Here is an 11,235-nt window from a genome sequence, read left to right as displayed (position 1 = left end):
GCGGGATGACCCCGCTGAAAAGGGATAGATTAACTATGTGAGTAAATGGCAGAAGAATACATGGCGTTGACAGTTTAACGAATCTCGCAGGTATTCCATCCAAACCTGTAGCTTTATCTAAAGACATATTATCAAGTACATTACGAACATCACTTTCAGTCACTTTAGTAAATACAAAAGTTGAATCAGACTCCATCTTCATATACTGTCTAAAATCTCCTTGAAACATTGTATCTTGTTTTATCTGATGTACTATGTTCGAAAAATAACTGTTGAACACATTTGCCAATTCCAAAGAATCAGTAATTTCCCTATTATCTATTTTAACATAACACATATCTCTATTTTTAGCTTTAGTGGGTAATACCTTTTGTATAACTTTCCACACCTTTTTACCATTACTTTGATTTCCATTAATACCATTTAATACATAGTTCTGCTTCAATTTTCTCATAATCAATGTTACTTCATTTTTCAACTTTCTATAATGATTCCAATCTCTTCTACTATCAGTCTTTCTAGCTTTCTTTTCAGCTTTATCTCTCTTATACATCAGAAGAGAGTAAAGCCTTTATAGCAAGGCAAGTGTGACTTCCGGCCTATTACTGCATACACCGGAAAAAGCAGAGGCAAGTGTGACTTCCGGCCTATTACTGCATACACCGGAAAAAGCAGAGGCAAGTGTGATATCCGCCATACTGCATACACTGGGAAAAAAGCAAAGGAAAGTGTGATTGCCGGCATACTGCATACAGCAGAGAGCAAAAATTGGGCTAAGTGTGATTTCTGGTATACTGCATACACTGGAAGAGGGGTAATTAGTGCATCTTCCTGTATATGTTTTGGAAGAGGGGTAATTAGCGCATTTTCATGTATATGACGGAAGGGGGTAATTAGCGCATCTTCATGTATATGATGGAAGGTGGGTAATTAGTGCATCCCCGGATGTTTTTCAACCGGAAGTTGTCTATCATCGTTTGTTTGTGGAGGAGTAAAAGATACAAAAACAATGAGGGTGAATACCAACAAAATATTAACGAGTAAATGAACGATTCCTTACGGTAAACAATAGAAGAGGTAATTAATGCATCTCCCGGATGTTATGATTCGCAAGTCTGTGTCATTGTCTTAGATAGAAAAAAAAAATGATGATGATGATGCAATGGAACGGGTATACAAGAGAGTGTGTATATGTAAGCGTGCGTGTGTGTGTGTGTGTGTGTGTGTGTGTGCTTTTCGACCAATGAGAAAACAGAGGATGGAGAAAATGTTGGAATGTTACGTGATTCTGATTGGTGGAGAGGAGGAGGGGGGGGGGTTGGGGGAATGGCGCATGCGTGATTTTAGTGGGAGGAGTTTTGGTGAGTTGGATGGTATAAAGTTCGACGCGTTTGGCCCATTATTTCATCATAGCCACTTGTGCAATTGACTAGTGCTAGCTTACTCCAGCGTTCCTACGAATTGGAAACATGATGGCCATATCATCACCATCTTCGGAATTTGATCTTGCAACCATGTCGACACCACTGAATACACCGTATGTGAGGAGAATTCCTAAGGACGACTTTGTTTCTGCCAGTAGGCCCATCAGCTATAGGCCTAAACGTGTCGCGGAGAGTCCATCACCGCCTACTTCTGTACCAGAGAACTTCTTGGCATTGAAGGTATGTACAATGAATCTCTTATATTATTATCTTTGTGTGTGTCGTTACAAGTATTGATTCTTTATCACTAAGAAAAAAAAGAAAAAAAGCATGAAGCGGACAAACTTTAAAAAAAGAAAAAAAAACAGAAACAAAGGCATGTGGCATATATCATAGATTTGCTTTTTGTTGTAATTACGTTAAATATAATTTCTTTTCAATTCTTTTTTTTTTTATCTTTGATATGTGCAGGATGTAACCTTCGAGAGTAAAGGCAAGAGGTTAAAGGTGCAGGAAGAGGCAGGGTGTCACTATAGTCATGAAGAGAGTTTGGATTTGTGTGAATTCGAATCGGGTTCAAAACCTTTCCATTTGGGTAAGAATCGTTTTGCGGTGGTTAAAACGTACAGAGGAGTAACGTACGTTGCCATACGTGAATACTACAAAAACAAGGACAGAAAGGACAATAGGATGTTACCCGGTATCAGGGGGATCAATCTAACCGCTGATGAATGGTGGAAATTAAGCAGATCTCTGAAGGGGATCAGCGATGCTGTGCGGGTGAAAGAAATGTCCAAGGAAAATGCTACCCGTTAGGGAGGGGTGTTTTAAGAACAGTTTGGGGGGGTGGGGGGATATGTTTCACAAACACAAGTTCAAAAAACAAAACAAAAACAAAACAAATCTTGACTATTTGACACTTATACCCTGCCGTCTTTATACCACCTCTAGTCTGCCATTTCACAATTGGAGGGAGAGTTGGACAACAAACACCCAACCCCGGATGCCGCAGCACCCAAGGCTAGCACCTGGGCCCCTCTCCGTCGGACGTACCGTCGGCTGACCCGCAACGAACTGGACCCGGTGAGGAAGACCCTCAATTACGACGAGGGTGATGCAGAGCAACAACAACAGCAGCAGCAGCAGCAGCAGCAAGAAGTTATCGTCATTGAGGATGGGGAAATGGAGGAGGAGGGAGAGCTGCCTATCATCAATGTCGAGGATGGGGAGTTGGATGAACTTGCGCAGAAGGACAAGGAGGATGACATCAGCGCCTCACTCCCCGCTGCTCCCATCTTGATGGCAGTGCGGGCACTGTCGTTTAATATGCACAACCTTGCTGTGGAGAACTGCATAGGGTGTATCATGGAGTACGGAGGTCAGATGGACCACCCGGAGTGCCTGCTGCTACCATGGGAGGAAAAAGTGGACAGATACTTTCAGAGAGCGGTTGACAATATGAAAGAGCAAGATTTCCTCTCTTTCTTCGACGCTGTGTACAAAGTAGAGGAAATGTTCGATGTTGAGCAAGACTTAGCTGTGGGAGAAGCGGTTGAGTTCTTCCACTTTAACATGAAAGAAGACAGAGTAGTAAATCACCTCAAACGGAAACTTTTGGAGCGATAATAACGGACAATTTACCCCCCCCCCCCCCCACCCTTGCAATACTTTTATTAGTCTATGTATCTCTGTCACACATTCTACATCGGTGCCTCAAAATTTTGAAATGAAATTGTCATTTTTTTTTCTTCCGAATGCTACAGAATTGAATTAAATTATGTTGGAGTGAAATGTAAGCTTATACTGTCTGATGTTTATTTTTTTTTTTGCATAAGAGCATGCGTATTGATAATTTCCGCGGATGTCTGAGGATTGATTAGTGATAGTGATGACGGTTAATATGAATGAATATATGTATATATATATAATAATAATATATACATATTATATGTTTGTGTGTGTGTGTGTGTGTGTGTGCGTGCGTGATAATGCGTGTGTGTCTGCGTGTGTGTTTGCGTGTGTGTTTGCGTGTGTGTGTGTGTGTACATGCGTGTGTGATTATGGATGTCATTCGTCATTTAGTTTTAAAAAAGTGGTGATAGTGGAGTGGTCAAGTATGGATAAATATTTGAGTAATATTTATGGAGATCCAAACCACGAAGCTGGATTTAGTGGAGCTGAAAAGTTGTACCGATACGTGAAGAAAGAAGGAGTGTACAATTTGACGCGAAGACAGGTGCGAGAGTGGTTGGCCGGTAATGAAACGTACACCCTTCATCGTCCCGTACGCAGAAAATTTGCAAAGAGTCGGGTCATGGCCTATGCTATGGATGAATTATGGCAACTTGATTTGGTGGATATGGCTTCTTTATCGAGATATAACTCGGGGTACAAGTACCTATTGACATGTATCGATGTGTTGTCCAAATATGCGTGGGTCGTTCCACTTAAAGATAAAAAAGGAAAAAGTCTGGTGAAGGCGCTCAAGAAAATACTGGAATCTAAACGAGAGCCAATGTACATCCAGACGGATAAAGGGACGGAATTCACCAACAGGGTTTTTCAGTCATTTTTGAAGAAAAAGGGCATATACTTTTACACGACTCACAATACCACCAAAGCATCAGTGATTGAACGGTTTAACCGCACGTTAAAGGAAAAGATGTACAAGTACTTTACCCATCGTGATACCTCTAAATACATAAACGTGCTACCCAGTTTTGTGAGAGCTTACAATCACTCATTCCACCGATCCATCCAAACCAAACCCATACTCGTGACAAAAGACAATGAAGGGGACGTTTGGAAAACTTTGTACATGAAAAAAAGTCGCGAGAAGACGATTAAGAAACCACGGTATAAAGCGGGAGATCGCGTTCGCATCAGTAGAGCCAAGCAAATTTTTGAGAAAGGGTATCGTCCGAATTGGACGAGAGAGGTATTCAATGTCACGAAGAAAAAGATGCGCGACGTACCCGTGTATAATTTGGAGGATGATCTTGGGGAGAAAGTAACAGGCACATTTTATGAGCCAGAGTTGCAAAGGGTGAAGAAAGACAAAGAGGGTCTATTTAGAGTTGAGAAAATATTAAAGAGTAGAACCCGCAACGGTAAAAAAGAATACTTTGTCAAATTCTTGGGTTACCCACCATCCTTTAACCTTTGGGTAGATAATATTCAAAAGTCATACCACGGGCAGTAACATCCCCATTTCAACCAGCAATCATGGACAGTGAAGACCAAGTTTACATCACCCTACCGAGCAACAGCTCCATGGATTACTTTCCTCACAACACGTTGACCAGTTTTACGACAAAATTGGCAACCCCTCTAGTTTTACGCGGGGAATATGAAGTGGCATTGGTCGATATCATCTATCCACATTCATGGTCAAACGTCAACTTCACAAATAACAAATACAGCATTTCACTGGGGGACCAGGTCATCACGATAGGTCGCATTCCTGAAGGCCATTACAGAGATACGCAGAGCATATGTATGGCATTCAATGAATCTCTGCCACCCAATATGCGAGACAAAGCGCGTTTTAACGTCAATCCAGCAACGCACAAAGTCAGAGCCACGATACAACCCAACAGCGGCGTTTACTTGAGCGAGGGTCTGGGTCAATTGTTTGGGTTTCCGGAAGGAACCCTTTACTCCAGTGAGGAAGCCAAATTTCTTCCCGACATTAATGGTGGATTATTCGCCTTGTACGTTTACACCGAGACATTATCGAAAACCGAGAGAGTAGGGGACATCAGCGCCCCTCTGTTGAGGATTGTAGCGGTGGACCATAAACGAGCTGGAGAGGTCGTCGACCGATCTTACCAAATGCCCCACTACCTCCTGTGAAGAGTAAATACATCGACACCATACACATAGATATAAGGAGTGACTTTGGGGACAAAGTGGCCATTTCAATGCGGGAAGGTGGTCCTGAAATTACATTTTCGTTCTGTACGGAGACATCCATTTAACCTGGTGATTTTCACACTCTGATTATGAGTACAGAGAGGAGGAGAGAGGAGGAGGAGGAGGAGGTTTACCATCTTCCGTGGAACTCGAATGCAAAGGGGGCTCTATGGATTGGGCAGTATGTTAAAAGGGCTTCTCCGATCAGCTATCCCTATTGTAAAATCAGGGGGGAAATTGCTGGGGAAGAAAGCATTGCAGACAGGGGTAAATGTAATGCGTGACGTCGCGATATGGACAGACAATCGCATCCGCCACCACATCCAACCTAAAAAAGTTGGGTCGGGATTTGGCTTCCAAGACGACGGGCGGGCCGGGTGAAAAAAGGGGTAAAAGGAAGCGTCCCAAGAAAAAGACTGTCAGTTCGCTGCCAGCTAAGAGAAGGAGAAGAACTTCAGACATCTTTGACCGCTAGATCTCCCTCCCCATCTTACCAACCTACTTATAAAAGATGGAGAGAATACATCACATGTCGTGTGAATGCTCAAAGTCAGAAAGTGACTTATTCAGCATCCCACCGACCCAGACGACGGTAGAGAAGGGGAAATGGGTGCAATTTTTCCCCCTAACAAACATATCAGATGCAACGCCAATCCAGTTCCATCTCCAAGGGTCGACGGAGGAATACACTGACCTCTCACAAAGTTTACTCCATGTACAGGCAAAAGTAGTCAATGGTGATGGCACCCCTTTGGCTCAAGATGCTCAAGTTGGGCCTACCAACATGTTCTTGCACTCCCTGTTTAGCGACGTGGACTTGACGCTGAACGACAGACTCGTCACGCCGTCAACCAACACTTACGCTTACAGAGCTGCCCTTGAAACGCTGCTTACCTACGGGCCCGAAGCCAAAGAATCTCAGCTCACCTCCGCTCTCTTTTACAAAGACACGCCCGGTCAGATGGATGATGGGAACCCCCTGCGCACGGATGGTGGTAACCAGGGTCTGAAGGAAAGGCATCGTTTTATACAAGAAAGCAAGACCGTGGACATGGTGGGTGTCCTCCATCTGGACATGGTCTTTCAAGACAGGCTGCTCCTCGGTGGTGTGGACATTAAACTTAAACTCAATCGCAACAAAAACAGCTTCAGTCTCATGTCAGCCGCCGAGAATGCCAATTACAAAGTTCTCATCACCAGTGCATCGCTGCATGTGAGACGAGTAAAACTAAGCCCCGAGGCAGCCCTCCTCCATGCCAAGACATTGGAAACGCAAACGGCCAAATACCCCATCCGACGTGCTGAGGTCAAAACATTTTCGATACCAAGAGGGAACTTGTCTTTCACCAGAGAAAGCCTCATACTTGGGCAGCTGCCAAAACGACTGGTGATTGGCTGCGTCAGTAACACGGCTTTCAACGGGGACTACACCAAAAATCCTTTCAACTTTCATCATTACGATCTGAACTTTCTGGCCTTGTACGCGGACTCGGAGCAAATACCTTGGAAACCTATCCGTCCAAACTTTTCGGGACGTGACTCAAACTACATCCTGGCATACCAGACACTCTTTTCGGGCATCAATTCCATGTTCCAAGACAAGGGAAATCAAATTACCCGCACCGATTACAACAAGGGTTACACGCTGTATGCGTTTGACATGACACCGGATCTTTCTACGGGAGATTGCTTCAACTTGCGTAAACATGGCAACGTCCGACTAGAGATGCAATTTGCTACAGCACTACCGGAAACTGTAAATGTAATGGTCTATGCAGAATACGAAAGCGTGATAGAAATAGACAGAAACCGCAACGTGATCGTAGATTTTGGAGGTTGAGACAGGGGGGGGGGGAGTGAAAACAAGGGGTACATTGGTATTCGTTGTTTGTTTGTTTGTATTTTTTTTCTAAAGTGTATACCATGGACACCCAGCAATTGCAATACATAGGGATGTTGGATCCAGCATTAAGCTGCGTCTTTGTAGGCGTTTTCCCATCCAATCGTTTACCCTCGGTCGTGGAAACTTACCCCGCTGCATTGATCGCCAATGTAGATACGCATGACCAAGATGGAAGCCACTGGGTTGCCATCTATTTTACCAAAACCAAAATGGGAGAATTCTTCGATTCATACGGGAGACATCCATCTATGTGTTCTCCTCATTTCGAACCTTTTTTAAACAGGTTTTCCAAAGCGTGGACTTATAACCAAAGGTCCCTGCAGTCATTTTGGTCAGCTGTGTGTGGGCAATATAGTCTGAATTATTTGTTGCGTAGGGTCAGAGGAAATAGCATGGCCAGTATCGTATCTACATTCAATCAAAGTCGTGCTCAAAATGACAGAAAAGTTCACGCATCCATCCAACGACTCTACCCTCGAAACAATCCACCCATTCACGATACAAATTTCATTCTTAATCAAATATCGAAATCTTTGAACGATTGTGCATGAAATGTAATGTTTGTTTGCATGAAAAAAAAATGTGAATGCATGAAATGTAGTTGATAGACGATGTATCGTAGTTTCTCGTAACTTAAAGAAAAAAAATATGTGAGACTTCTTTGTAATTTACTTCGAAAACAAGTGTGCAAGGTGGAAAATGTTTTTTTTTTTTTTTTTGGTTTGTTTGTTTGTTTTGGCCTCCTGATCATGCGTACGTATTTTTCTCGTTTTAGTACTTTATGTACATGTATAAAGTATTTAAGCGTGTGTCTTGACAATCCACACACACACACACACACACACACACACAGACACACAGTCACATGCATGTATAGAGAAATATAACGCAGTCTGAAGAGATAGAAAAAGAAGTCGTTCTTATCGTGTATACATCGATGTCGTATTTATTGTATCGATATACATTTCAATAAAGTTTCTCGGTTACATCGTGAAAAAAATATTTACATTCGTCTTTTGTCTTCTTTTGTTAACAGTTGTTGAGAGATTCTGGTATTACCATGGGGGGGGGGTATATACAATAATGGATAATGGATGCATTTTCCAGTTACACCAGTAGAGAGAATCATTTCATAAACATACACATAATTATGCTGAAACGTACAATTACAGACTGTTTCATCACGTTAAACTTCACAAACACAGAGAAGAATCCAAGAGATACTCGAGATATACTCGACAGTACAACGCGTAGACGTACATTTTTTCTTTCTTAAAAAGAAACAAAAAAAAACATTTCAACGCATGAAAACAGATGTACATGGATATGCGCGTTAATCATAATGATATCGTTGAAAAGAACAAAATGTAGCAAAAATACAAACAGTGTGACAATATGCATAGCCAAACGTTTCCATATCATTCACATACGCTTAGACCCGTACACAATCGGTCAAACGATATATGCATCGCAAAAACTTGTTGGTATCAATCACATATATACCTAAACCAACATTTTCTTCTTTTTTTTTCAATCGTACAGAAGAATGTGGTAGCGATCTACATAAAAGAACAAAGAAGATAGAGATAATGCAAGTATTGTTTTGTTGTTCTGAACAATTTCCATATGTTTGCGTACTCATCTCACAAAATTTGTCTAAAAGGTTTCCCATCTCAAAGAAGATTTCTTTGACTTTTTTGAGGGTGGGCGTAGAGGCGTTTTAGACCTCGTGGTAATGATGGGTGGTGTCTGAGGTAACACTTTGGGGGAATTCGCCGCTCTTGCACCCTTCAGTTTAATCTGCTGCAAGATTTCACGGCGTTCCTTATTCATGATCAAAGATTCAGGAACATTGGCATCTCGCAGAACGTGTAAAAAGTATTGCCAACCCGTAGGCTTGGCCACTTTGCGATCTTTCAACACGTCATACATCAAATCGATCACATTAGAACCTCCGATAACTCTACCATTGAAAATTAATTCACCTCGTGTGTTCCAACTCCATAAAGCATCTTCCGACTTCTTTAAAACATGATCCATCAACAAATTAGCCTTGTTTTTCAATGTCACGGGTAACATCTTTAAAATCTGCTCCCTCACGGAGGTTGTCTTCTCCCTGTCACTCTTTGGGAGTGCATCTTGAACATCATTTTCTGGAGAGGGCTGTTCACTGACTTTAAGGTGAATAGGCGTAGGTCTCGCCTCATGTTCCCGCAATTGAAGATACTTTTGCAAAGCTTCGTGATACAGTACCACTTTATCTTTGTCCGATAAGTCATCTGACTCTAAAATAGATTGAATACTCTGGTCCAATTTGGATAATACCCTACGTGCTGGCTGAGCACTTCCCACAGATGCCTGAACTGCGCGTGCCAATTCTTCGGGTACCAATGTCAATTTCTTTGTGTGCTCCATCTATCTAACCCCCCGTCAACAGCCTCAAGATTGGACCAAGTATCGCGCCTAAAAATCCACCCTTTTGTAAAAAGGTATCTCTCCTTGTTTTATGACTGCTCCGTTTATTGGCAGCTTGACGTATATGTTTCTTATACCGCGATAAAGTCTTCTTTTGAGATGCCGTTAGAGGTACATTGCCTTTTAAAGTATTGGCGCAGCATTCTGATAGGCAAGTAATTAAGGACTTGTTAGCGTGCTGCAAAAAAGCTTTCCTCTGTCGAGGAGTGCACTTGGCCAGGACACGCAGTTCAGGCAAATGGGTCTTCACCCTTTGAGTCATGGTGATAGAATGAATACAGAGATGAAATCACATCTTACCTTATACTTTTTGGTACGTATACCGTGGTAAACTCATTTGGAAATACATTTGTTCGTAACCTGTGAGATTCTGGGGTGTTGGCTTTTAAATCAACCAACAAATAACCGTAAGGATTTTTAGTAGCGTCATAGTAGGCCTCTTGTACATATTTAGATTGACCCGGATAGAGTTGACGCCCCAAGTGCGTAATCTGCGATTTGTCTCTGGGATTTTTGTAAATGACCAAATACTGAGCATTTAAACTGATGGTACGTGTCTCCTTACCCCCGTGAAAAAGGTTTTGAACGATAAATATGACAGACAAATTGCGATGATGCGAACCCCGTGTAAACAGACTTGTCATGTTAGCGTCTTTGGTACATTCAGCCATCAAATCATCGACGACGATCAAGTTACGTACATTTGGATCGATGAGACTTTCGAAATTGCTCGGAAATCCATCGATGAATTCAATGCCTGGTATTTCGTTTAACATTTCTGTATAAGCACGTTGATAAACCCCGTAACACCAAATTATTTTCTGCGGTGGGTTTTCAATCATATCTTGATTGAATTTCAACAGCTTCCGCACAAATACAGTTTTGCCGCTCCCTGTAGGGCCTGCCACTATGCAGGTGAACGGATGCACAAATTTGATGGTCATGGTAACAGTCGTTGACAAACCGCCCACCCTCCTCGCAAGACCTTACCAACTACAAATGAAATGAATGTGGACTGTAAGGGGTTGATGTAGATGATGGCACGAGCGAGACACAGCGTGGTTCGACCAATCCACTCCATGAATTCCCTGCACATACGTACAGTATGGTTATAATAGATAGAGCAGAGGTGTAACCCTCTCCTGCGATTTATACACCACCCCATCTTACGGTGCAGTTGATGCAAACGTCTTTCGCTGGGTCAAACCCTCTGGCGCTGCAGACGTTGCGATCAAAGGAAAGTCAGTTGGTATCGAGACGAGCAATTGTTCCGTTAAATAAATGACCAATGCGACATTGGCTGTGCACAAAATGAATGAATGAATGAATGATAGATGTTCTAAACCAAATTAGCTAAGCACTACTCCACAGTCAACGTGCTTCTCGCTCGACTGTTGTTGATAAAACTGACACAATGCCCGATTACCCGGGGAACAAATAACCTCCCCCGAAACAAAACAACAACAACAAGAAAGATTGGAGGGGGACTGAACGATAACGTAAGTAAAACAAAAACTC

General features: G+C 42.4%; 2 protein-coding genes across 2 annotated transcripts; both read left to right on the top strand.

Annotated features, from left to right (window-relative positions):
* The first annotated feature begins 1,469 nt into the window (after positions 1-1,469).
* On the top strand, positions 1,470-3,050 carry LOC139710565 (uncharacterized). Its single transcript, XM_071622494.1, has 2 exons — positions 1,470-1,664; positions 2,376-3,050. The coding sequence occupies exons 1-2, from the start codon at positions 1,470-1,472 to the stop codon at positions 3,048-3,050; spliced, it is 870 nt and encodes a 289-aa protein (XP_071478595.1).
* Positions 3,051-5,850: 2,800 nt separating this feature from the next.
* LOC139710564 (uncharacterized protein F54H12.2-like) lies at positions 5,851-7,179 on the top strand. Its single transcript, XM_071622493.1, has one exon. The coding sequence runs from the start codon at positions 5,851-5,853 to the stop codon at positions 7,177-7,179; it is 1,329 nt and encodes a 442-aa protein (XP_071478594.1).
* Positions 7,180-11,235: the final 4,056 nt, after the last annotated feature.

Source organism: Diadema antillarum, unplaced genomic scaffold (assembly GCF_040938485.1).
Source record: "Diadema antillarum isolate AM-2024a unplaced genomic scaffold, OU_Dant_1.0 seq00001540_RagTag, whole genome shotgun sequence".
NCBI lineage: Eukaryota > Metazoa > Echinodermata > Echinoidea > Diadematoida > Diadematidae > Diadema > Diadema antillarum.
The sequence above is the reverse complement of the archived record's forward strand: the minus strand, read 5'-3'. Positions and strand labels throughout refer to the sequence as shown.

Bases quoted from the DNA above. Each gene is read 5' to 3' on its own strand.
- LOC139710565 (XM_071622494.1), top strand. From the start codon at position 1,470: ATGATGGCCATATCATCACCATCTTCGGAATTTGATCTTGCAACCATG. The intron at 1,665-2,375 runs GTATGTACAATG...TACCACCTCTAG, and splicing joins AGAACTTCTTGGCATTGAAG to TCTGCCATTTCACAATTGGA.
- LOC139710564 (XM_071622493.1), top strand. From the start codon at position 5,851: ATGGAGAGAATACATCACATGTCGTGTGAATGCTCAAAGTCAGAAAGT.